Genomic DNA, 26,095 nt, shown 5'->3' on the forward strand with positions numbered 1-26,095 from the left:
AAAACACAGTTTTAAAGGAAGCCAAACTTATTTTTATTTTTTTTATATTTTATTTTTTGGCGGGGGGGTAGGACCGGCGGACCACCGGACCGCCATTAACCACCAATAGGTTTTAACAGACCAGGTGTTTATTTGGGACAGGCATTTCCCTCCTCACAAAAATCCGGGATGAAAATGTCACAGCTTCTCGGTGAAATCTCTGGCATCCTTCTGGGCAATAGTTGTCTTTTGCCAGTGAAGTTGGCGCGGCGGAGGAAACTATTCAGCCAACCAGCACTCGCTGCAAACTCCTCATCTCTGCTGTCACTCACGGTGGCGGACATTTGTTTCTCCATCACCCTGGTCATTTTGCAGGACTCTCTCGAGGTGTGCCCGTTTGCTGATAACTAATTCCCGCATGTTTATCTGAAGCTCCTCGCCAGCCGTCTTCCTCCCTCCAGCAGGCAGCCTGGCCCTGTTGCTGTCCCCCTCGGACAGATGCTGAAGCTCTGTTTTATTTTTTCGCCAATCTCTCACTCTCTTGGGGTCGACAGAGAAACATCTAGCAGCTGCTTCTCCCGAGTTTTCCTCTGCATATTTTAAGACAGAAAGTTTGCTGCACCGGAGTCATGGCTATCATCAGTGTGATGACTGACAGAAAGCAAGCACGATACGTGAAAAAGGCGAAGAAAAAAAATGTGCAGTGTCAGTGGTCACATGCAGTGTGAGGGGACCACATTGATGTGATTTATTATGTTTTTATGTGTTTACAGCTGCTAATGTATGTAACGCTGTTACTGTGATGACACATGACAGTTAAATATTGAATCTAACCACATCCTGACATGCAACTGTGATTTTTGATAATCTAAGTACTATTAATAGCAATCATGACAAAAAATTAACAAAGACTGCAGATCAAGATAAGAAGCTGCAACTGGCAGTGAGCTGCTTTCTTTTCTTTTAGCAGTTAAGTGATGTACTCCATGACAGAACATTATAAAATATGATAATGTATAAAATAACATTTAATGGTAAAAAAAAAGTACAGTTGCAGTAGACTTCTATTATAAATATGCAGCATATATATAGTTTTTTAATTATTATTATTATTATCAATTTTATTACGACTACTATTTTTCTGCATATTCTTGACTTTGAATGGGAGCTGCTGTAAAGCACTTCTGTTTCTGATTCAAATGTTGTGCAGTCAGTTGTCCAAATTTTAAGTTAAATTAAATGAACCAAGACAGATGTCAGGGTGTAGTTATTATAGACACAGATTCAATATTTAAGTGTCATTTATCATCACAGTAACAGCGTCACATACCACATAAAGAATTAACGTGCTAATACCACGTTTCAAATGGTGGACTGCTGTCCTCAGCAAGCCACCCCTTGCTGATCTGTCCTCAATTTCTCCATGCACACATGAGGAAGCTGACCCTCGTATGTCGTGACATGTGGCCCATGCAGTACAAAATGGTCATCAGAAAATTGTGATCCAAATTGTTGATATTGATGTTGTGGTTCTAGCTGTGGCAGCAGCTCAAGCTCTAAAGGCAGGGGATGAGCTTTGGTTGGCATTTGGTACTGGAAAGAGTTTACGATACCTAGCAGCCCATGACACCAGATCGTAAACGAAAGGTGCGCTTATGCCATGTGAACCTGTTGAAACCTTACTGCAAGAGGAACAAGCCCATGCTCTCGGATGTGAAAATTGTTGTTGTGTTGAACACTTCAATTCATGTAGGTGAAGACACTGTCGTTGTTTCGGAGGACAGTGATGTTGTTCCAGTGGATCTTGATGTAACTCTTATTCCAGAATTTTCTCTGAGTAGGTTGCCAAATTCAAAAATTTTGACTAACTTGGATGTCCATCTTTCTTATTTGGATTCTCCAAAATGTTCTGACAGCGCTGAGCTGATTGATAAGCATCCTGCCCTGTTCGATGCTGAAGAACGTTTGTGCGTGTCGGCACATCAGAGATGTAGGTGATGCTGCTCCTATTAAGCAGCATCCTTACAGAGTGAATCCTGTTAAGCGACACCTTTTGCGTAAGGAATTAGATTATATGCTACAACATGGTATTGCTGAACCTAGTGCTAGCTCATGGAGCTCTCCATGCCTGCTTGTTGTTTAGTCAGATCATACACTCCGTTTCTGCACTGACCTTCGCAAGGTTAATTCTGTTACCAAGCCTGATTGTTTCCTCTTTTCCCGACTGGATGATTATATTGACAGGGTGGGATCTGCAGTTTTTGTTACCAAGCTAGACCTTCTAAAAGCTTACTGGCAAATCCCTCTAACTGACAGAACTTGTGAAATCTCTGCTTTTGTGACACCAGACGATTTCTGTCAGTATACTGTCATGCCTTTTGGGATGCGGAATGCACCAGCTACATTTCAGTGTCTGGTAAATAAAGTATTGAAGGGAGTTGCAGATTGTGAAGCCTATCTTGATGATGTGGTGATCTACAGCTCTTCCTGGTCTCGGCATGTAGCTCAGCTTGAGGAGGTGTTCGACAGGCTAGCTGTTGCCAATTTGACCATGAACTTAGCCAAGTGTGAATTTGGACAGGCCACCGTAACATATTTGGGAAAAGTGGTTGGTCATGGAAAGGTTTGTCCCATTGAGGCCAAAGTGGAGGCCATTGTGAATTTTGGTGTGCCCAGTTCCAGGCGTGACTTGAAACATTTTCTTGGCATGGCAGGTTATTATCGAGTTTCTGCAAGAATTTTGCCACTGTTGCGTCCCCCTTTGACCCTTTGACTAATCTGCTTAGTTCTAAGGTTCCTTTTGTTTGGACAGAGATGTCTCAGTTTGAGAGCCAGAAAGCACTGTTGGCTAGTGGTCCTGTTCTTGGTGCACCTGACTTTAGCAGGCCTTTCAAACACTGAGAGTCTTCCACGATTGACCCCATGTTTGGACAGTTACTATTGTCAGTTAGGCCTATCGTGCATTGTGAGCTTCCAAATAGGCTAAATACTAAAGTTGCCACCTGAATTCCTAATCATAAAAATGTGTGATTTGATCCTAATATCATTCATATCACAGGAATGCATGCAACTTTGAAGCAGTAACGATTTTCAAACCAATCATGGTGGCCATCTTGAAATTTATTTGTATCATTCATGTACAAACTCCAAAGAGGTAAATAAATGTAGCTAACTGTATGATCAATATCATATTATAATCAACACAAAAGAAAATTTACATGGAAATAGTAGTCAATGGCGGCCATTTTGAAAAATGGCTGCCACGGCCGCCATATAGAAAATTTGAGATGGCCCAATATCTAATTTTTTGGGGGCTGTGTTTGGCTATAAGTGTACCGAATTTCACGCTTTTATCACAAAGTGCACGATTCTTTGGTATTATGCTGTTAAGCCACCCCACTACTTAAGCTTAGCCACAAACTGAGAAATTTAATTTGAATAGGAGTCTGGGTTCCTTGGGTATTGTCAGGCCAAGATATGTAAAGTGATCTTTAACCAACCTAAAAGAGATGTCTTCTAGGAAACCAGGCGTGTAGGTGTTGGAAAGGGGCATAAATTCGCTCTTTGCCCAGTTAACTGTATACCTAGACAGCTTTCCAAAAGAGGTAATCAGTTCTAGCAGAAGGGGAACAGATTTTTCTGGCTTTTTTAGGCCCAATATGACATCGTCTGCGTACAAACTAATGAGCATTTCGGTACCTCCCACCTCCAGACCCACAATTCCCGGATGGGCTCTTATTGTTAAGGCAAGGGGCTCCAGTGCGACAGCAAATAGGGCAGGCGAGAGAGGGCAGCCCTGCTGTACCGAGCGACACAAAGGAAATGGTGTCGATCTATTACCATTAGTTAAAATGGAGCACATCTCACCCAAGATATAAAAGAGTCACCGAACCCGAATCTGCGCAGGGATTCTAACATATAGGGCCACTCGACCTGGTCGAAAGCCTTGTGTGTGTCTAGAGACAAAGTTGCTGCCCCACTGGTTTCTATGTGATCAACATACATAATATTAAGAAGGCGTCTGACGTTGGAAAAAGAAAATCTACCGGGGATTAACCCTGTCTGGTCAGGATGAATTATGGACGACAAATACCTATTTAACCGACCAGCTAATATTTTGGTTATTATCTTCCTGGAGTGCAATAGGTCTGTAGCTGCCTGGGTCTGTTTCCTCCCTGCCCTTCTTCAGAATGAGGGAGATATTGGCCTCATAAAGCGTTTTTGGTAAGATTTTGTCTCTCTTAGAACTCACCATCATCCTGAGCAAAAGTGGAGCATGAATGCCACCGAACTTCTTATAGAATTCGCAGCCGAAGCCGTCAGGCCCGGACGCTTTGCCTGATGGGAAGGACTTAACGGCAGAGACTATTTCTTCCAGTGTAAAATCGGAGTCTAGGTCTTCCCTGGCCGCATCACTAAGTTTAGGTGTTTCAAGAGAGTCAAAAAAGTTGGCCAGGTCAGAGTGGGTGGCATCACATTTAGAAGAGTATAGCTTACTGTAAAATTCTTTGAAACGATCATTTATCTCTATAGGGTCAGTCAGCAGGGTGCCTGCCTAAGATTTAATATTGTGAATCGTCCTGGAAGCCTGCACACCCCTCAGCTGCCGCAACAGAAGCCCCACAGGTTTTTCCCCCAGTTCAAAATGTTTTTGCCTCAGTTTCAGAAGAATGCTGTTGGTTTGTCCTCCTAGAATGCAGTTATACTCATATTTGAGCTTAAGAATCTTATGGTTGTCTTCAGAAGACATTGAGGTTCGAAATGTCGCTTCATAGGTGGGAAGAGTATTCCTGATTTCTAACAAACGCTTCTCTCTCTCTTTTTTAATGGCAGATTCATAGGAAATTATGTCTCCACGAATTTAATGAGTAGTCCCTGTCCGTAGGATGCTGAATCCTCCAAATATCCACTGCATTCCTAGACTTAATCAAATTGTTCAGGACCTGCACTGACGTAATGTTTGGAGGTGGACGTGACAACATTCTGTCCAAATAAGGATCTAAATAACAATTCAGATCACCTCAAATTATTATATTAGAGTTGGTGGCATCTGGCAACAAATCAAAAACCTTTTTGAAAAAATTAGGATCGTCTACATCGTCTACATACATAGATATTCAAAAATATTAATGGAAATGAATTAATAGTCCCAGAAACCATAATGTACCTGCCGTTGGGATCTGTATTGAGGGAGGTGAGTTGAAACAGAATATTTTTCTTGAAAAGAATAGCCACCCCACGAGTGTGAGAGGTAAACGACGACAGATAAACCTGGGATATCCAGCTGCACCGCAATCTACGTTGCTCAGTTGCTCTTATATGAGTCTCTTGCAGGAAAATTACATCTGCAGATAAAGATTTAAGATGTCGGAAAACCTTGTCCCTCTTAGTTACATGACCCAGCCCCTTAACATTCTACAAAACCACGTGACATCCCTGCCTCCTACTGTAACTCTATCTTGGGCTCCATGCATACATGAGTAATGAAAGAGATGACATAAATGAGCAAAAGCATATTAACCATTGTAACTTGACTGGCAGAATTAGAGAAAAATCACACAGAAAAACAACTAACACTGACATGTCTGAGCCATATACAAAAACATATCCCCCCCACCCCCTACCCGCCTCGTGCCTACCTGAACCTGGCACGTAGCATCCTACCTTCATCCTAAAGGCCCCCACACACCGGCCAGACGTCCAACTGCCTTATCCGACCACTCTCCGACCACTCTTTTGCCTCTTGTCTGACCCGTTCGGCACAAAAGTCACATTGAACACACCGCTTCGATGTTCTGCCAGCTCCACAGTAGCGTGTACGTTCTGCGCTTGCACGAGATGCAATAAGCAGGTGGCTCTAGTGTTGCAGATGCTGGACTAGAGGTTTATGCACGCAACTCTCTTTACTTTCGATCAAAACGAAACTTAACTATTTCAGACAAAAACAGCTGCATACTAAACACGCAGCGAAACCAAACGAACACAGATTAATTCGTCCTGAACGGACACAATAACAGATAGTCTCATGCCAGTACTCCTAAACATGAAAACAGGGAATGACGGAACAGAGTGCGTAGAAAACCAGTGCGCACACAGTATTCCGCCCCTCCCACACACCACGCTGATTTGCTAGCACACCGCCAATCAGAGAATCCAATGGCTCAGACGTCCGACGGCCCACCTCCTCAGACTTCGCATGCTCAGTCGGATCCGACAACATCCGCGCGGCTCCGAAAGATTCCGACGCAGCTGAACACACCAAACATATTTGTTACCGACCTCGTCCGAGTCTCTCCAAATGCTTCAGACGTCCAACGGTTGGGCCAGTGTGTGGGGGCCTTAACGGGAGCTGCTGGGCGAGTACAGTAGTCACTACTAACTGTGTTACCGCCATCTCCCCTCTCCGTGACATTATATAAACAAAACAACTGTATAATACCGCAATAATTAAGTTATTAGAACAAGGAATATGACTAAAACTAGCACCCCAGAGTGAGAGAACATGACATCACTTTAAATGGGCCTTCATAATGGCAGATATATGCCAGTGTTGTGAGCGGTTAATCAGCCGCTTTGAAGAAACAGTTGCCTCACCCCGGTGCGGCCTTGAGTTGAGTGAAAGGTGTTATAGCCAATTTCCACTGGATACGTCTCCGCTGCGTTGCGTCTCCGCCAAGCCAGCGGCGCAGATACGTTTCACTTTAGTCAATGTGTCAATCCCCACCAGGTCCACTGCGCTACGTAACTGCTCCGTCCCAGCTCCGGCAGTCCGGAGCCCTCCGGCACAGATACGCAGGACTCCTATATCTGGCGGATGCCGGGGCACGACGCAGCAATTCAGCTGAATTAGCACAGAGCAGACAGGAAGTCAAGCGCTAAAATAACAAACAGCATCCGGTTACCTTTCAAAATAAAACACTCCGTGTTGACACCAGCACACAAATCTCACAAAAGAGGCGGAGCAAAACCGGATCGGAGCCACAACGCAGCGGACACGTATCCAGTGGAAATTGGGGGTTAGTGTATGGGCTCACTCCCCCTAGCCTGGGTTATTCCTTCCCAGGGACCGCGCTGCCTCGTCCGGGTCCGCGAAGATCGTGGGCGCCTCACAATCCCGGGAGTAAACGAAGAGCTTGGCCGGGTACCGCAGGGTGTGTTTCACACCTCCGTCATGCAGAGCCTGCATCACATCTCGGAAGGCGCGACGCTGGGCCATCACCTCGCTGGTATAATCTGGAAAGATCAGCACCTTACATCCTTTATACTCCAGTGGCTGCTGTCTGCCATGGCAGAGGATTAGTTCTTTATCCTGAAAGTGATGGATACGTGCCAGGATGGTGCGCGATTTAGCTCTGGTGGCCGGCTTCGGTTGAAGGGAGCGGTGCGCCCGGTCAACTTTAACTGGGTGCGGGAGGTGATCAGTGCCAAGCAGCTTGGGGATTAGTCTGGAGACGAACTTAGTGGGTTTACCCTCTTCTTCGCCCTCTTGTATCCCCATGATTTTGATGTTATGTCTCAGAGAGCGGGCCTCCAGATCCTGCACTTTAGCGTGAAGCTGAGTGTTACACTTCACCAGCTCAGAGTGTTTGGCCTCAAGTGTTAGCATACGTGCGTCAAGCTCAATAACAGCCTGCTCCTGACTAGCCACGCGAGCTTGTAGCTCCACCTGTGAGGCTGCGAGTGCATGGAACTTGGTCTCGAAAGAATCGAAACGCTCATTAATGTAGCGCAGGACCGATTCGGACATCTCCTTACACATAGCATAAGTCTTGTCTGGTGGTGTGTCCGGCTGGATGGGGGAGTCTTTGTCGGTCCCGATGTTAGCACTAGCACTAGCACTAGCTCTCGTTGCGGCGGTTTGTCCCTCCGTGGTTTTGGGTCTGCTGGGAATGCTCGGTTTCGGCATGTTGCGTTTTCAGCTCAATAAAGTTCTTAGGGAAACATATATATTCACTTTCACAGCTTGTAAGCAAAAAGATGCGGTATTAAAATAGTTTTTCAAAGTAGCGGAGAGGAGCACATGCGAAACACGTCTACATCCTCCACATGCGCACTAGCGCCCCCCAGACTTATTTTTTAATGATGTGGTTTGCACTGACTGACACTCAGCACTTTACATTTTATTATTTTTATGTTTATGATTGCTAACAGGGATACATCTCTGTGTAGATGTTGGTCTGGGTGTGTGTATTGTGTGAATGGTTTGCATTGAATGAAGTGTGGAATGAGTTTTTTATGAAACTGGAGCAGCTCTCCAATTTCGTTGTACTTTAATGCAATGACAATAAAAGCATTCTATTCTACAGAGACATATAGGCATTGTACTGCCGGACAAGACAGACAAAGAGAGTAGAGAGAGATTGACTACAAGCTAGCACATCAGCTTAACGTTAATGTTATTAGAGAGCACAAATTGACCTGACAGCTGTTCCTTAGAGTATTTTTTTTTCTTTTTTCCATCACCAGAAGATATAGCTAGTTCCAGCTCACTGTGGTTAAAGACACTTTGCTAAAGCTACAACGTGAAACGTCTTTAGTGGTGTTATTTGAGGGGGAAAAAAAATCTTGGGATCAATATGAGACTATGGTGCAGCAAATTAGACAATGATGGGCCGCCAGAGTCTTTTCAATTACTGGGAGACAGCAAGCAATTGATCAGGGGTGATGATTACTTCCAGACAGTTTGTCAGGTATTCTTGTACCTTAGCTTTCTAGAACAGTTTGTTTGTCCTGAGAGTTTTGTTAACTTGAACTGTGACTCACAAGCATTCAGTTGTCTTCAAGTATTCAATCGATTGTGGTCAGGCAACATTGTGTTAAAAAAGAAACAACAGTGAAAATCCCTGTTGTGCTGTTCATTGATTACCCCCCTCCCCTCCTTCCTTTTCTCTCTTTCTCCCCCTCAGACTTGATTCAGTGCACAAATGAGATGAATGTGAACATCCCTCAGCTGGCTGACACACTGTTTGAGAGGACCACCAACACCAGCTGGGTGGTTGTCTTCAAGTCCCTCACAACCACACACCATCTGATGGTCTATGGCAATGAGGTCAGAACCTAATAACTGCTCACTAACTTTGCTGATAAAGCATTTTTGGGGAATAACCAAACTGATAATGGTTTCACGCCTGTGCACTGACAACATAATGTACTTTGACACAGGTTATGTGATATTGGGTTCTTAGGACTCCATAAAAACTTGGTATTGTGTTTGGGCGTGCTGCCTTACATTCTGCATCATGTTGTTTTGTGTTGCTGTTGTGCTGTCTTGTTGACTGGCATTGGTTTCTTGTCACTTCAAACAAAGATGATTTTTAGGGGGCCAAGCCTGAGGGGCCTAGGACCAGCGGTGCTAGGAACCCTATTGTAATTGTAAAGATTTTTATTTTTATTTTTCTCCGGCTAAAAGTGGTGCTGCAGGCTAAACCCAAAAACTCCCAAACCGTATGTCGTACATTCAAAAACCTTGTATACCCAGATTCCCTGAATGGAGTGGAATCACTTTGCGATTGGCCACGCCCACTTCCGCATAGAAAGTTTTTTTGCTAAATCGCAAAAACTGGAAAACCTACTTTTTCGAACTCCTCCTTGGGATTTTGTCCGATCTGCGTGAAACTTGGCACGTACACTCTTCAGCTCGATCTGATCTAAAGTTATCAAAAGAATTTTGCTTGGTCAAAAAATGCACAAATTATTCACGAACAAATTTCTGTAGCTAGCTATAAAAATGTAAACTGTTTGATATCTCGGTCAAACTAAATGCTGTGAACACCAAATTTGAGCTCCTTGGTTGCCATGACACTGGGAAGGGATGAGCCGAATTTGGCGAATTTTGGCCACTAGGGGGCGCTAAAAATATGGGAAGTTTATATCTCTTCAACGGCTACACCGATTTTGACGAACTTTGGCGGTATGATGTAGGGCCAATCCTGAGGCCATATCTTGAAGGTGGTCATGACTGGTCAATGTGGGCGTGGCTTATTACAACAAATCCAAATCGGCACACATTCAGCCTTTTGCACTTCCAGTGCACTTCCCATTACCGTGAATACCACGGCTCAGACGTTGGCCTTTGTCCTCACTTTTGCCCCGAGCCTGTCATCCTGTGGGGCCAACTTCCGTGGGGGGGGGGCTTGGCCCCCGTTCATAACTGCTTGCAGTTCTAGTTCCTCATACATTTTGTTTTCTTGCAGAGATTTATACAGTATCTGGCTTCGAGGAACACACTCTTCAACCTAAGCAATTTTTTGGACAAAAGTGGCCTACAAGGTATGTACATTACCAATTCTACACATTGCACAACACAATCATATTATACCATATTTTCATCCGTGTCATGACATGTATTACGACCTTCTCACGTCCCTTCTTTTGTTTGTAATGTAGGCTATGATATGTCAACATTTATTAGGAGGTATAGCCGCTACCTGAACGAGAAGGCTGTGTCCTACAGACAAGTTGCGTTTGACTTCACTAAAGTGAAAAGAGGGTAAGGGGTGTTCACTTAAACTTCTCATTGAAAAACTTAATGTTCTTGTTTCAGAAATGTGTCTTGTTTGACACCCTACTTAATAGAGATGTGAATTATCACTGCCCTAATTTGATTCGATTACAATTCACCTGGCATCTATTCAAATGCACGAGGATTCTTGATGCATCTCAATGTATGGTATCCATGTTTTTTCTGAATTACTGCACATGGCTACTTTTTCATCATTTCATACAGGCATTCAGATAAATGTATTGTCTCATTTTAATGGAAGTCCTTTTGAATAATCACGACACCGGTCTGCAATATGAAAAGATGCATCTGGCCCAACTTGTTATATACACATTATAAAAACAAAACATTTGTTGTCCGTTTGCATTTAATTACACCCGTGCTGTAATCTACAAAAACATAATTTTCAACAAAGCAGATCTAAGAGAGGGCACTTATTTAATGCATCGAACATCACAACCATGACTCTGCTACACACACTCCTCTGAGTTCAGTGATAAAAGAATGCAGCGACAGGACAACGTCTCCTTAATTTTAGGCTGATCTGGCTGAAAGTGGTTAGTAACTGTTTTAAGGGAGAAAGTTACACACAGCATGCATCTTATACTGCTTGTGTTTCCCAGGGAGTTCATAACATCCAACATTTGCCCTGAGATGTTCCTTTTCAAAATACCGGGTGCATTTTTTGTCAACTGCTGCCGATCTCCACCTCCCTCTTACATACAGTACCAATCAAAAGTTTGGACACACCTTCTCATTCAATGTTTTTTCTTCATTTGTATTATTTACTACAATACTGAAGACATCAAAACTATGAAGGAACACATATGGAATTATGCAGTGAACAAAAAAGTTTTCAACAAAGCAGAATATGTTTTATATTCTTCCAAGAAGCCACCTTTTACTTTCATGACAGCTTTGCACACTTGGCATTCTCTCAATCAGATTCATGAGGTAGTCACCTGGAGTGGTTTTCCAACAGTCTTACAGGAGTTCCCAAAGGTGATTAGCACTTGTTTGCTGCTTTACTTTCACTTCGAAGTCCAACTCATCCCAAACCATCTCAATTCGGTTTAGGTTGGGTGATGGGAGTGGCCAGGTCAACTGACGCAGCACTCCACCACTCTCCGTCTTGGTCAGATAGCTGTTACAAAGCTGGGGGTGTTTGGGGTCATTGTCCTGTTGAAAACAAATGATGGTCCCACTAAGTGCAAATCAGATCAGATGGCATGTCGCTGCAGAATGCTATGGCAGCCATGCTGGTTCAGTGTGCCTTGAATTTTTAATAAATCACCAACAGTGGCACCAGCAAAGCACCCCCACACCATCACGCCTCCTCCTTCATGCTTCACGGTCAGAGCCACACATGTTGAAACCATCCACTCACCTTTTCTGTGTCTAACAAAAGACACAGCGAGTGGAACTAAAAATCTCAAATTTTGACTGATCAGACCAAAGTACAGATTTCCACTGATCTAATGTCCATTCATTGTTTTTCTTGGCCCAAGCACTTCTCTTTTTCTTGTTGTTCTTCCTCAGTAGTGGCTTCATTGCAGCAATTCGACCACGTAGGCCTGATTCACGCAGTATCCTCTGAACGGTTGATTTTGAGATGTGTCTGCTACTTGAACTCTGTGAAGCATTTATGTGGGCTCTAATCTGAGCTGCTGTTAATTTGCGGTCTCTGAGGTTGGTACTGCTAATGAATTTATCCTCTGTAGCATAGTTATCTTTTGGTCTTCTTCTGCCACCGGTTCTATAACAGTCAGTTTCGTCATGTGTTTGATGGTTTTCGTGACTGCACTTGAGGACACATTAAAGTTCTTGAAATCTTATGGATTGACTGACCTTCATGTCTTAAAGTAATGATGGACTGTTGTTTCTCTTTACTTAGCTAAGTGGTTCTTGCCATAATATGGATTAGAACAGTAGTTGTATAGGGCTACTGACTATATAGAACTGGGTAGCAATCCTACCTCTGCACAAAACAACGGATTGTCTCATTGTTTTAAGAAGGCCAGAAATTTCAAAAATTTACTCTTGACAAGGCATATGTTACTTGAAAACTATTCCAGATGTCTACCTCATGACTCTGATTCAACTCTCATCAAATCAAAGGGTGGCTACTTTGAAGAATATAACATATAACGTATTTTCTGGTTTGTTTAACACTTTTTAGTTTACTTCATAACTCCATATGTGTTTAGATGTCTTCAGTATTGATCTACAATGTAGAAAATAGTAAAAACAAACAAAACCACTGATAGAAAAGGTGTGTCCGAAATTTTGACTGGTAGTGTATTTTAATTTAAAACATGACATGTCCAGGCGTTGTACACAAAGTCAATCAGGAGTTTCTGCTGTGACATTTTCAGTGGCAAAAATATTCACAGTGGGAAAAAGATGACAGAAGTTACAGTGCACATCAGCAGCTTTGGATAAACCTTCGCCTACATGCTGCAGTCATCACATGCTCCAGAAGTGTCCCGTGTCAGGTTCACAGTAATAAATCTGGATGCCTATTTCTGCCAGTTAAAGAAAAGGATAGGATGGAAACTAAGCTTAATGGAAAAATATTCCCATTGTAAGTCAATGTCAACATTAAACTTATATCATATCAGAGTATAAAAAAGTCATGTATGCGTAAGAGAGATGTCAGTCAGTCTTGTGCTTTGAGAGATTATTTTAATAACAAGATTGTCTAATGCCTTTTTCAAACTACAGCCCTGCTTACAAGAAAATGTTCTACCTTTTAAGTTACTGGAAGTCTTTTGTGAATAAAATTGTTGTAGTTTAATTATAGTTACTAGTCCAATGGGACTGTCCTCGATGTTTAAATGCAGTGTTTAATATGACATTGATACATACTCATACTTGTGATCAAGACAAAAAAGCCCATTATTGTCAGCAGGCGCAAAGATATAATAGATTAGGTTTATCAAAGCACTCTTTCCTTTTTCTCTCTACAGGTCTGATGGAGTGATGAGAACCATGAACACAGAGAAACTCCTCAAGACCATCCCAATCATCCAAAACCAGATGGATGTGTTACTCGATTTCAATGTGAGTCCTCAGTATTGGTTACATTAGTTTTCTACATCAGTCTTGTGTTTGTGATTTCAAAACCATAGTCTCGGATGAAGTTAAAACTGATTTTAACTTCAGTTGACTGCTGACAGTTTTCAAAATATCCACCTCTCACAGGTCAATGCCAATGAACTGACAAATGGTGTGATCAACGCAGCTTTCATGCTTCTGTTCAAAGACGCAATCCGACTGTTTGCCGCATACAATGAAGGCATTATCAACCTCCTGGGTAAAAACAAGCTTTTGTGTTGGCATAGCTTTGCAAATTACTATTTAGTCTGTAGGCTTTGTCCTACTGTACCTGTGTGTTGTGTTGGCCAGTGGGTGAAAGACAAAGTGAAATACTGCAGACATCCTTGCAGTTATTTAAAACTTTAATTAAAGCTTTCAGCTTTGAAAACAATGATGTGCTTATGGGATGTTTGTTAGCATTTCCTCACAGTTCATGTACGTTTTTACAGAATAAGGCAGGACTAGAAAACTGATGGCTTCCTGGAACTGCAGACCTCATACAAGTGTATTTTAAAGAAAGTTTATGGGGTTTAAGCTTTCCTCTTCTGCTTTAGCATGATGAGCATGTACTGCTCTGCGTTTACTGGGCAAGGCTGCCCTCCTTGGTGTCAACTTCTTGAAAAAAAAAATTCTTAGAAGGAACTGTCTGCAAACAGTGAAACAGGAAACAGGCCTGATCACAGGCCTGAGTGTAGATTAAATAGGAGCTATAGTTTTAGCCAATAATCATGATTATTACCCGGTTAGTACTTACTATGCAAGTCTCACAAATATTAGTGTGATTCAGGATGTGTCTCATTGTTCTTATTTACTGCCTGAGTCCTAAGATTTCAAAGAAGGCATCAGGCCTTGAATTTTACCACTGTACATCAATATCTGCTGTGACTGACAATTGGGTGTATATACAGGATATACTGTATATATGAAACTAAAATTTAAAAACTTCAAAGTAGCAGACAAAACTGGTATCTAATGGTTATCTTTTACTTTTGTTTATTTTCCTGTTCTGTTAACAGAGAAGTACTTTGACATGAAGAAAGTTCAGTGCAAAGAAGGACTTGACATCTACAAGAAGTTCCTTACACGAATGACAAGAATCTCTGAGTTCCTCAAAGTTGCAGAGGTAAGGCAGGACCCCATATTGACCTTTCAGTAATTATAAAGGGGCCTAGGGTCATTTAGATGGGTTGGCTATTTTTACCCATCCAAATGCTGATAGTCTGTCTTCTGTTCCTGCAGCAAGTGGGAATTGATCGAGGGGACATCCCAGATCTGTCTCAGGTAAGTCCAAATGCAGATTCTAAAGATAACCGTTTTGCATCTTTGCAAGTCCTTTATCCCTCACCTCTTTGCTTTTATGGGAATGTCAATATAATGTGAATCTGTCAGTGGTTTGCAGAAACAGTTACTTCCAACATTTTATCCTGGTGACTGGGCTGTTACCAAAAGCATTTTTGCATCTGAGATGTTATAGCAAAATTTAACTGCAACAGCCAGGGATCAACCTGTAGAGGGCAGTTGCTATGCGTGTTCACATGTTTTATGGTTTTGGGGTTATGGTCCTCTATAATAACATGCTGAGTCTCCTTAGATCACATAAGATCTGATTTAAATGAGCTGTTGTGTAAGCAGACCTCGGGTATTAAGGGAGCTTTTTCCACAAGTACGAGGGATTAAAATTTGCTTCACCTTATTTGGTAGTGCATTAGGGCACATTCAGACCAAATCCGGTGATGCAGCGTATTGCTGCAGGCTTGTGTGAGAGTGTCACTCTGTGGCCCAATCCCATTTCTCTTCTCTACCCCTACCCCTTGTCCCTACCCCTTGCCCCTTGCCCCTTGAAACGGAGTGCCAAGGGGTAGGGCTGAAAGTCAACCCCTCCGAATTGGGACACCCCTTCGACAATCGCGTACATCATCAGTAGTCACTCGCAATTTGTTCACAACTTCAAATTCATGCATACACTGCACAGGCTAATATTAACGTTACATCCGATTTGTGCATGACATTCCTGCGTATCCCATAACGCTATCAATGTAACTGAATACCAGCAGCGAGGTTGCCAAAGTTTTTATTGATAACGTTATCACTGTAGATTATCAGTGCTGCCCACAGAGCACCGCTAGTAGCGTTCAGCCTGGTAACGTTAACCTGAAGCCTCAACTACTAGCGATTTTTTTTTCGTGTGCATTCTATGAAGAAAATGACCATTACACATTGAAACAACGTTAAACTAGACAATACAACAGTTTTCGTAAATTTTAAAACTTTATTAATGGAGAAAATACTTATATTTGTGAACTTCTTTCACGGTAGCAGCCATCTTGCCGGTGATTCGCAGTGCATTCTGGGAAATCTGTCGTAGCCCTCCGTTTGGAGTGTGCCTCTGGAAAATCTCTGTTTGAAGGGGTATATAGCCCTACCACTTCCCCCTAACCCTCCGTCCTAACGGGAATTGGGACACCCCTACACGTGAACGCGCAAAACGAAGGGGTAGGGCCAAGTGGTAGGGCCAAGGGGTGAAATGGGATTCAGCCTGTGAGTGTCTGTGTGTGACTTGTTGGGAACCTCAGTTGGTCAGTTTGCCGAAAGGCGAAGGTGCTATGTTGTTATGTTACTAGCAGTGTTGGGGCTCATTACTCAAAAAAGTAATATATTGCACATTACACATTACTCTATAGAAATAGTAATGCCTTACATTACATGATTACTCCCTGAAGAAGTAATTAGTTACATTACTAGTTACATTACTCGTTACATTCTTTCTACTTGCTCTATAAAATTGCCTGAGATGCATAAGATGGAAGGAGAACATACAAAGAAGGAGTGTTCTTTAGGCCCTTTATTACTTTATTATTTTCTTTATTAAGTCGCATGCAGCAGCATGTTCTGCTCGTGTTGTCGACGCTGCCATTGTTATCCCATCTCCCCTTGCGGGTGGCAACTAACCAATCGGTAATGGTGAAAGATACCTTGTGCCAAACACCAACCAACCACTGTTCCATTACTGACGTGGTGTCCCCTTCCATCTAAAAATAGACGCGGTGTGTATTCTCCACAAAGCAGGGCGGAGAGCTGCTTCTCGGACGCTGCCGAGATGCAGCAAGTAGAAACATGAGCATTGTGTGTAAAAAGGCCGCAATCAACGCCGGCAACCAGTGGAATCTGGGGGTAAAGACCCAAAAAAGTTGTAGGATTCTGGATGGTGCCTGTGTTAGCTAGCATTTCTGGCATATTTCTCACATACAAACAACACTGACACCTCGTCCTCGTCTGATCCATGTCTGCTCTGTGAAACTTTCTCAAACAGCTGATTAGAAAGCAGTGGGCCGATTCTCTCGACCTACAGTGTCATATGACACTAAAGAGAATCCATGTGATGTGATTGCAGAGCCTAGCGATCTAGTGTATAGTGAAAACTGAAGTCATCCTAATACTGAGCCTTGAGGGACACAAGTTTCCAGAAAGCAGGGTTTGGACAAGGAGCCATTCCATGTGACCTGAAAGGTGCAATTTGTCAGGTATGATGTGAACCAGGTTAGAGCAGCGTCAGCAATGCCAAGTTCAGCCAGAGTGGAGACGAGGATTTGGCGGTCAACTGTGTCAAATGCAGAAGATAAGTCGAGGAGAATGAGGACTGATGAGTGGGACGAGTCTCTGTTGGTACAGAGTGACTCAGTCACACTGAGGAGGGCCGTCTCAGTGGAGTGAGCAATCCTGAAGTCTGACTGAATAGGGTCAAGGAGGTCGTTTTGTAAAAAATAGGACAGTTGGTTGCAGACAGCGTATTCCAGGGTTTTGGAGAGGAATGAAAGAAGAGATACAGGTCTGTAGTTTCCCCAGTTAGCAGTTAAAACATCTGCTGCCTGCCCCCTATGTAATGTGCTAGCTAAAGTCAAATATGTCTATCATTACCAATGGCACAAGTATATTAAAGGGTCAGTCCAACAAATCACAGAGAAAAAGAACTGTAAGTTGCACTACAGTGTCACGTTTTTGAGGTACAGAGTCACGATCAGTGGGTGATCATCAACATGAGACTATGGTGCAGCAAATCCACCTGTGGACCTGTGGCGACTGCCAGAATCTTGATGATTAATGGGAAATAATGCAACTGGTATCCAGCAATGTCGGCATGTGCTGTGGTTTTTAGATATCCGAAACTAATAATGTATTTACCATGTCAATACATTGTACATTGGAGGGGAGTAGGGTTGTTTTTTAACAATAGAAAAAATATTGAATTTTATTATTTCCAGTGATTTGGGCACCACAACCACAATTCCAGTCGCCTCCATTGCGCTGGGGTAAGACCGTATATAGTAACATCTCACAACTCTGGAAAATAAAAATGATTTTGTGCGAAATGACCCTTTAAATGTATGCACAATTAAACAGTGTATTTTTTTGCTGCAAAATACAAATGTTTTGCCAGGTAGTAAGATTTATACATCACTGTAGAGTTCACACCGATCAGCCAAAACTTTAAAACCACTGACATGTCTAGTGATTAATATTGAACATTTTGGTACAATGTATTGTTCTGCTGGAAAATGTTTGGCCCTTGCGTTCATGTGGACTAGTGCAGTGCCCATAAGAAAAATGTATTCCTATAGAAAAGTGGGAGGTTAAGTAGCTTTTTCATGGAGGCTGTGTTTGAAGGTGGGACGTCAGGGATATTTAGGTTTGTTGTGAAATCCGATATTCCAGGGTATAATTGGCCGTTTTTGACTATTTTTGATTTTGCCATTATATTTCACCTTAAAAACTATTTATTTGGTGTCATTATTTTCAGCACAACCTCACATGTGTGACTGTACAGTTATCTTTTCATTTTGACATACTGTATTAACACAATGGACCTAAAATCACAAAAAAACATAAAATCCAAGTAGAAAAAGTTAGATTTTTTTACTGTGAAAACCACAAATATGTTTAACAAACCATTTTTTATTACTTATTTAATGCAAATATAAATTGTTTGCTAAATATGTGCATACATTTTAACAATTTACAAAGTTATATGTTACTACCGTATTTACACTTAAATGCAGGCAATGCTCATTCAGCAGTCTCCTCATTGTTTTGACTCATTAAACAAAAAACCGACTCCACTACACAATAAACACACTACACCAAACACTACATAACACACTAACTATACACTCCAAACACGCTAAATGTCACAAATCTCTCAACTCTCAATATAGCTGTCTCTATCGCTGTCTATACACCGACTGTCGTTGCCTGTCATTCATCCGCCTACGTCCCTCCCACAACTTCCTGTTCCTCAACAACCAAACTTGCTGCTTGGACACTTTCATGACAAAAGCCCGTTTTTACTGTTTCTTCCTGCACCAGACACAAAGCAAACGTGACAGCAATGTTCGCGAAAAAGCGTGGCGGACATTATTTACCCTAAGTCCGGTTTTGGACGTGCCAGTGCGTCCGGTTTGTCGTCTCGGGAGGTGGGCCGTGTGGGCTAGCGGCTAGCAGCTAGCTTCACACGAACATCCACAGATTCCGATTCCACTTTGTTGTCCGCGCGTCTCCGGATCTCCTCAGACCCGAACAGACTCGGTCCGGACTCTTTTAGTCTGATTAATACACAACAGTTAGTTTAGATGCAACGGACCGAACCGCCGGCAAAATCCCGGTCCAGCTCGCGCAGCTGCAGGAATAAATCTGCTTGTTTCTTAAGGTGGGGGGTCACGGTGGGCTCTGCAGTGATTGGCTCTGGTGCGCATGTGACTGTGGTGGCTCCGGTGGACAATGCTGGCTGAATTGGTAAAGCATTTCTGAAATAATTTATTCACGGTATCATTGCAGTCCAAACAAATGCAACGTTGCACACCCTTGAACCAAGCAGCAGCCATGTTGAAACTCTCAGGTCAGTTTGATCCTGATCCGCAGAGATATTTGAGGCACACAGACAGACAGACAGACAGACAGAGATTCCTTGCTTTTATAGAGAGATGTCACCAACCCAAACACAGTTGCAGGCCAAGTAGACCCTCATGGCAACTTAACTCCCTACTGACAGTCCACTGGTTGGCTATTGCCATTAAGGAGAGCAGTTACCATGAGGGTGTGGTTTGTAGTAGTATTTGGGTAGGTGTTACATGCCAAGAACATTTACATCATCGCCAGAACGCACCTGGTTTTAATGTCTTATCACCAAGCACAGTGCTAGGCGGGTAATGCATGTTGCCACTATAGAACTAATAAACACCTTTCCACTCACACTTACCCCTGACATTTGCACGTCATACAGCAAATAAAGGTGTGAAACAAGAGTTTCAATATAGGATATGGAAGGTCTTGCGTAAACAGCTGCCACCTGAGTTGGTGGATTATGGTATAAAATACATTAATTTGGAGGCTCTCTTGTTAGTTACAGAATTGGTAGAACTTGTAACTACAGCAAGTAAACCAGAATTAGACAGCTTTATCCCAAAGGTTTTCACAATATCTTGACTGTTACCACCTTTATTTTCTGTATTTTTCCCTTCTTTCTATCTTTCCATTTTCAGTTCACAGTTTGTGTAAGTATCTGATCCTTTGCTCTATCTGCCTCCGTTTTTGAAAGTAGCTGTGTTTGTGGATTCTTGGCAATAACTTGGCATGCCTCAGTGTTTTTTTTCTTCTTCAGAGGACATCTTGTATTAGGCTATCCTCAGTCTTTAAAACTTAATGTCTATCAATTACATTCATGCTAGGCCCCAAGCAGCCTGCTGGATGCCCTGGAGCAGCACTTGGCCTCTTTAGAGGGAAAGAAAGTCAAAGACTCAACTGCAGCCAGCAGGTAGGTCTGCGTCATATCACTGAAAAAAATCACAAATTTGAATTATTAATTTTTATGTTGCAATTCAGCACAATCTGAAATGATTCTTGGTTAGACACTGTTTTCTGTGTCTGTCCTTTGATTCAGGGCTACTACCCTCTCCAATGCTGTGTCCTCCCTGGCCAACACCGGCATATCTTTCACCAAAGTGGATGAGAGGGAAAAACAGGCGGCCCTGGAAGAAGAGCAGGCTCGCTTAAAGGCACTTAAAGTAAATTTTCTCTCCACTCATCTACATGACTTTCAGCCTAGTGCACTTCAGGTCTACAGGCATTTTCTTACACCTTGAAGTTTTATGAGGCAGGAGTCCCCTGCAGCTATAATGTCAAATGTATATTGAGATACAGTATAAACAATGTAATTCCAACATCCTGGTTTGATTCAGAGTGAAGACCTTTGCTGTATGGCACACCCTTTCCCCATATAACCTGTCAATCTCTGTGTTGAACTGACGAATAAAAAAACAACTAAAACAACTTGAAAGAAAAGATTTTTGTGCTTAATACAATAGTACAGAGTAGTTCAATACAAGTTAGCCTCTGTGTTGCTCACGGTAGCCTCCTAATTATTGTAGGAGCAGCGTCTGAAAGAGCTCCAGAAGAATCCTACAATAGCAACCACAGACTCCTCCCCTGTCTCCACAACAGGCGGTACCATCAACTCAGCCCCGACTATTGATCTCTTCTCCACCACTAGCTCCACTAACAGGTGAGGCCCAGGACGCACACCCTGTCACTCATCCTAAAATACCCCCTTTAACTTTGATTGTTCGCCAGATGTCCTGACAAGATGCCACTGCATACTGATGCTTGTACATTAGGATGCAGATGAGCATTTATTTTGATGCACACTTTTTTGTGATTATTTAATTCATAAAGTCTAAGACCTGACATTGTTTTACAGATGTTTCAGAAATGGCGACGAAAGCTTCAATTTGTTAAGCAGAATAAATGAAAGTTTTTAAATTTGAATACTGATTCAAACTGATTGAATTGACATGGAGGCTCTATTTGTAAGATACATTGATTTTTAGTCTGATTCTCAACTCGTTAAATACTGACATGGGCTAATTTTTCCCAAGAAGTACATAAAAAAAATGTAGGTGCACAATGAATATGTATCAAGTTATGTGTTTTTCCTTCATTAAATAATGTGAGGAAATATTTATTGTTGTTTTTCTCATTTTTAAATTGTATTCAGTAATTTTAATTTTGTACCAACCTTGAAACTGAGGACACACCCCTAATGTTTTGCCAATGAGTGACTGATTTATCGTCTGTGCCCATTTTTTCTTGCTCATTCCTTCTAGCAACTCCAAGGCGGCCAATGACCTTCTGGACCTACAGCCAGCTTTCCAGCAGCCACTGCCTGTCTCCAGCTCAAACACGTGGGGAGGTGAGAGCTCCCGTGCAACATTTACAAACGGACTTGTACATCTGTCATTCCACACAGTGCTCACAGCTAATTTGTTTACAGTTTTATTATTCAGATTCAATTGTATATACATGAATACAGAAGAAGAGAATTAAAGAGAATATGAGATTGCAAAACAGAAGTATTATTAATGGCACCTACTTATAGTATTGATGTCCTTTTAGTCAGGTGTGGCCATATATTTTGACCTGTACTCAGTGTTGTATTTTTTTTTCTGTTAAACAGCCCTACCCGCCCTATAAACACAATGTCTCCCATACTCATGCACCAGATTTACATTCTCAGGTCATGTTTTCGTGACTGTGTTTTGACCATTTTTATTTCTCAGCACAAGCCGAAACAACAAGTTTGCATGTCAGATTTTTATATGAGTATCAAGGCTGGATTTGGGGACTTTAATCCATAAATGAATGTCAGTTATGTTCATGCCCTTGACAAACAAGTTTTCACAATGCTGATTTAGGCCATCACCACCAGGTAAATATCTCTGTATTCAACAGTATAGCAGAGTTGTCAAATTTGGTGTCTGTGGCGATTTTCCACTCTGGTGCATCAGTAGTGAGGAGTTACATCATCCAGCAATGACTGTTTTGCCAGGGCTGAAGTGGGGCACAACCATAGCCATGGAGTAGGTATAGCAATATTGACTTGCATAGAGCTCAGTTGCAGGTGTAACCTTATCTCATATCTTATTATAATGTGTGCTTTTCACTTTCAGAATGTATGTACATAATGCGGTTGACACACATGACAGTGTTTGTGTATAATTTAAGATATTACAAGGCAGACTAAAGTGTAGGTTTGGATGAGTCCACACAGTCCACGCTCATTCATTTTAACTAACTTTTATTAATTCATATGATATCCAATCTGACACACAGTCCGAACACAAACATCATACCCAGCTGTTTTAATGTAAGCACTTTGGATATAAGTCGCTGTGCTGGACTCTGACCATTCTAATAATGAAGACCCTTAACCTGTGGACAGCTTAAAAGCAGTTGTGATAAAGTCGGTCATCAGGCCTGAAATTCAGGCCGATAACAACTAAACTGTGCCATAAAGTGCACAACAGAAGCCTTCAGCTGTATCTCCAACACTGTTTTAATCCTTCTCACCTGCATCACCGACATTTTCCCCCCGCAGGTCATCTTGCATGCACTTATTTAAATTCTCTTTTTAACTTTCCTCACCCTCCTGTCCACCGAAATTTCTGTTTCTTCTTTTTCTCGTCCTTTTTTCTCCCCTTCTGCACACTTAGGTCTTTTCACCTCTGCTGCTGAAGCTGTGGAGGAATCCATTCCTAACTTTAACTCTTTGCTCAAACGACCTGTTGTCGATGCTGTTCACCCGTCCACAGCATCCTCGGACTCTGGCACCCTGTCCTCTCGGACGCCTAGCCATGAAGTGCTTGGTGGGATGGTTTTCTGCATCCTGTCTTTTCTTTTACAGTCTACATTCCATTGTTTCGCTACAAAACATTTTACAGTAATGTGGCATACTGATGTAACTAGAAACATTTGCATTTCCTACGAAAATACAGTGTGAATGCTGAAGAGTGAAGCGAAATCTGCTGAACGTACTGCAGGAAATGCATAAAACTATAGGCTGAATGCTCGGGATTTTGCAGAAAAAGCAGAATTTTCCAATAGCTGGTAAGGCGGAAAGGCTTAAAAGCAATAGGTTTAATGGGCTAACGAAGTTGAACATTTTGATAGCTGAACAGTTTCTCTAGCTGAACATGAAGTTGTATGTTTGAAGGAGTTGAAAAGGCAGGAACATGAATATCTAAAAAGGCTAAAAACCTGTAGAGTAACAGGGCTGAAAGAGCTTAAAAAGGTGAAAGAAGGTGAAAGAAGGCAAATAATTCAAAAAGTTAAAGGCTGATGAGGACCGAAAAAGTTTAAAAAGGTGAAAAAGGATGAAAAGTTGTAGAGTAAAAGGGCTAGAAGAGGTTCAAAAGGTGAAAACATATGAAAACATGTAAAGTAAGAGGGCTGGAAGAGGTTAAAGAGGTGAATAAAGGATAAAAAGCTGTAGAGTAAGAGGGCTGGAAGAGGTTAAAAAGGTGAACAGAGGATGAAAAGCTGTAGAGTAAGAGGGCTGGAAGAGGTTAAAAAGGTGAAAACATATGAAAAGCTGTAGAGTAAGAGAGCTGGAAGAAGTTAAAAAGGTGAAAACATATGAAAAGCTGTAGAGTAAGAGGGCTGGAAGAGGTTAAAAAGGTGAAAAAAGAATGAAAAGCTGTAGAGTAAGAGGGCTGGAAGAGGTTAAAAAGGTGAAAAAAAGGATGAAAAGGTGAAAAGGTTTAAGGGTGTAAGAGCTCAAATAGGTGAGAAAAGGATGAAATGGTAAAAAGATGTAGAGTAAGAGGGTTGGAAGAGGTTAAAAAGGTGAAAAGAATATGAAAATATGTAGAGTAAGAGGGCTGGAAGAGGTTAAAATGGTGATAACATGTGAAAAGCTGTGGAGTAAGAGGGCTGGAAGAGGTTAAAAGGTGAAAGAAGGATGAAAAGGTAAAGAAGTTTAAGGGTGCATGAGCTCAAATAGGTGAGAAAAGGATGAAAAGGTAAAAATCTGTAGAGTAAGAGGCCTGGAAGAGGTTAAAATGGTGATAACATATGAAAGGCTGTGGAGTAAGAGGGCGGAATGAGCTTAACAAGGTGAAAAAAAGACTGAAAAGGCCAAAAACTTGTAGAGTAAGAGGGCAGAAAGAGGTTAAAAAGGTGAAAAAAGGCTGACAGGTGAGAAGTTAAAGGCAGAAAGAGGTTAAAATGGCTGCAGACATGCTGCAGCAGGAGCAGAAACACAGACGAAAATGTCCCCATAAGGAATGAATGGGAGAATGCCTGCCAAACTCATGCGATTCTTGAGAAAACTGTAATAGTTATCGCCAAAACATGCTATATGTTGAGTAACAGGAGACATTGCTGAACGCACCCATGTTATTTTTATTTCTGTAGAGTGCATAATGAGGGCACAGGAGCGGGAGACAAAACATGTCCCGTCTGCGATCCTCCAGCAATTTGGGCTCAAAATTAACATTGCCGCTTATGGGGAACATTCAGGTGTGCTTGTCGCTCTCGGGCTTCTAAATCCAGAACCGTAAGTGCTACAGCTGAAATGAGACCATCAGCTGAAACCCAACAAGATTTCCTACATTTATATGCCTATATTGTCTATGTCAAGTACAAGATGTGGGATCCAAATCAAGCTGAAGCAAAAAAAAAATCCCATTTTCGGAGCTGCTCCTCACTCTGGGGTGCGGCAGTTGATGATGTCACGCACTCTAGCTCACGCAATACACACCCATTATAAACTCAGAAGACGGGTTTAAAATCCTTCAAACTAAAACTGCGACCATTTCAAAACCGTACAAGATTTTTAATAACTGAATACAAGGTCAATAGTTCAAGGTTTTGTGATTCATTTAAAGTTTGAATGGTGTCTCTCGCTCAATGTATGAGGACCAAGAAGAGGCTGAAAGTCGATGAGTTTTGAAGAGGATTTGAAGCTTTTCCCATCTGCTGCAATGTTAAATTTTTTTTGGAAAAAGCTGAATAGCTGAAAAAGTTGAAAAGTTGAAAAGAAGAGGATTGCAAGAGCTGAAAAAGGTGAACATTTGAATATTTGAATGGTTTGAATAGCTGAACGTATGCTGAAGTTATAGCAGAATGAAATTTGAAAAAATCCCCAAAAGAATGAATGGGCAAAATTTTGCAGAAAAAGCTCAATATTTCCAAAAGTATAAAAGGTAGAAACGAGAAAAATAGACCCCGTAATGTCCTAAAAAGGCTGAACATTTTGATATTTGAATGGTTGAATGGTTTGAAGATTTGAAGGAGGAGTAGCGTGCCAAAAAACGTACGGAAGAAGAATAATTATAAACTTCGGAATAACAATAGTGTGAATGCTTGCAGCATTCACACTAACAAGTCTGATAACATCATCCTTCATTTCACTTTATAATTTAGATTGTGTATTGATTGAATTCATAGAAGAATATGTCAGAGCAGCAAGGAAACAAATGGGGGAAATGCCTGTCGTGTTTTAGAGTCACTTGTAGGAGCATACTGTTTCTGCACACTCTGGCATGCTGCCCCACTGCAAATATTTGTTTCCTTCCGCAGTCAGGCTAAGTTCCCAAATGTTTATTTTATCAGCTCTTAACATTCTTTGATTAGGCTGTTTTAATCTTTTATTTGCTTTTTGTCTTTGTCTTAGGCCAAACCTCTGTC

The 26,095-nt window shown here is 41.9% G+C and overlaps 1 protein-coding gene across 18 annotated transcripts in view; it reads left to right on the forward strand.

Moving 5' to 3' along the window:
• The window catches only part of picalma (phosphatidylinositol binding clathrin assembly protein a), a 64,414-nt gene that overhangs the window by 23,902 nt on the left and 14,417 nt on the right, over positions 1-26,095 (forward strand). For 6 of the 18 annotated variants that reach the window (XM_030437141.1, XM_030437139.1, XM_030437140.1 and 3 more), the window contains 12 exons: positions 8,886-9,028; positions 10,173-10,248; positions 10,366-10,468; positions 13,450-13,543; positions 13,685-13,796; positions 14,596-14,702; positions 14,819-14,860; positions 20,113-20,124; positions 20,299-20,384; positions 20,511-20,634; positions 20,998-21,131; positions 21,733-21,818. In XM_030437141.1, coding sequence (XP_030293001.1) covers positions 8,886-9,028; positions 10,173-10,248; positions 10,366-10,468; positions 13,450-13,543; positions 13,685-13,796; positions 14,596-14,702; positions 14,819-14,860; positions 20,113-20,124; positions 20,299-20,384; positions 20,511-20,634; positions 20,998-21,131; positions 21,733-21,818 — 1,119 coding nt within the window. Of the gene's footprint in view, positions 1-8,885; positions 9,029-10,172; positions 10,249-10,365; positions 10,469-13,449; positions 13,544-13,684; positions 13,797-14,595; positions 14,703-14,818; positions 14,861-20,112; positions 20,125-20,298; positions 20,385-20,510; positions 20,635-20,997; positions 21,132-21,732; positions 21,819-23,118; positions 23,272-26,095 lie in introns of all 18 variants that reach the window. The other 12 variants (XM_030437135.1, XM_030437132.1, XM_030437134.1 and 9 more) reach the window with 3 other exon arrangements.

This window comes from Sparus aurata, chromosome 13, assembly GCF_900880675.1.
Source record: "Sparus aurata chromosome 13, fSpaAur1.1, whole genome shotgun sequence".
NCBI classification, from domain to species: domain Eukaryota; kingdom Metazoa; phylum Chordata; class Actinopteri; order Spariformes; family Sparidae; genus Sparus; species Sparus aurata.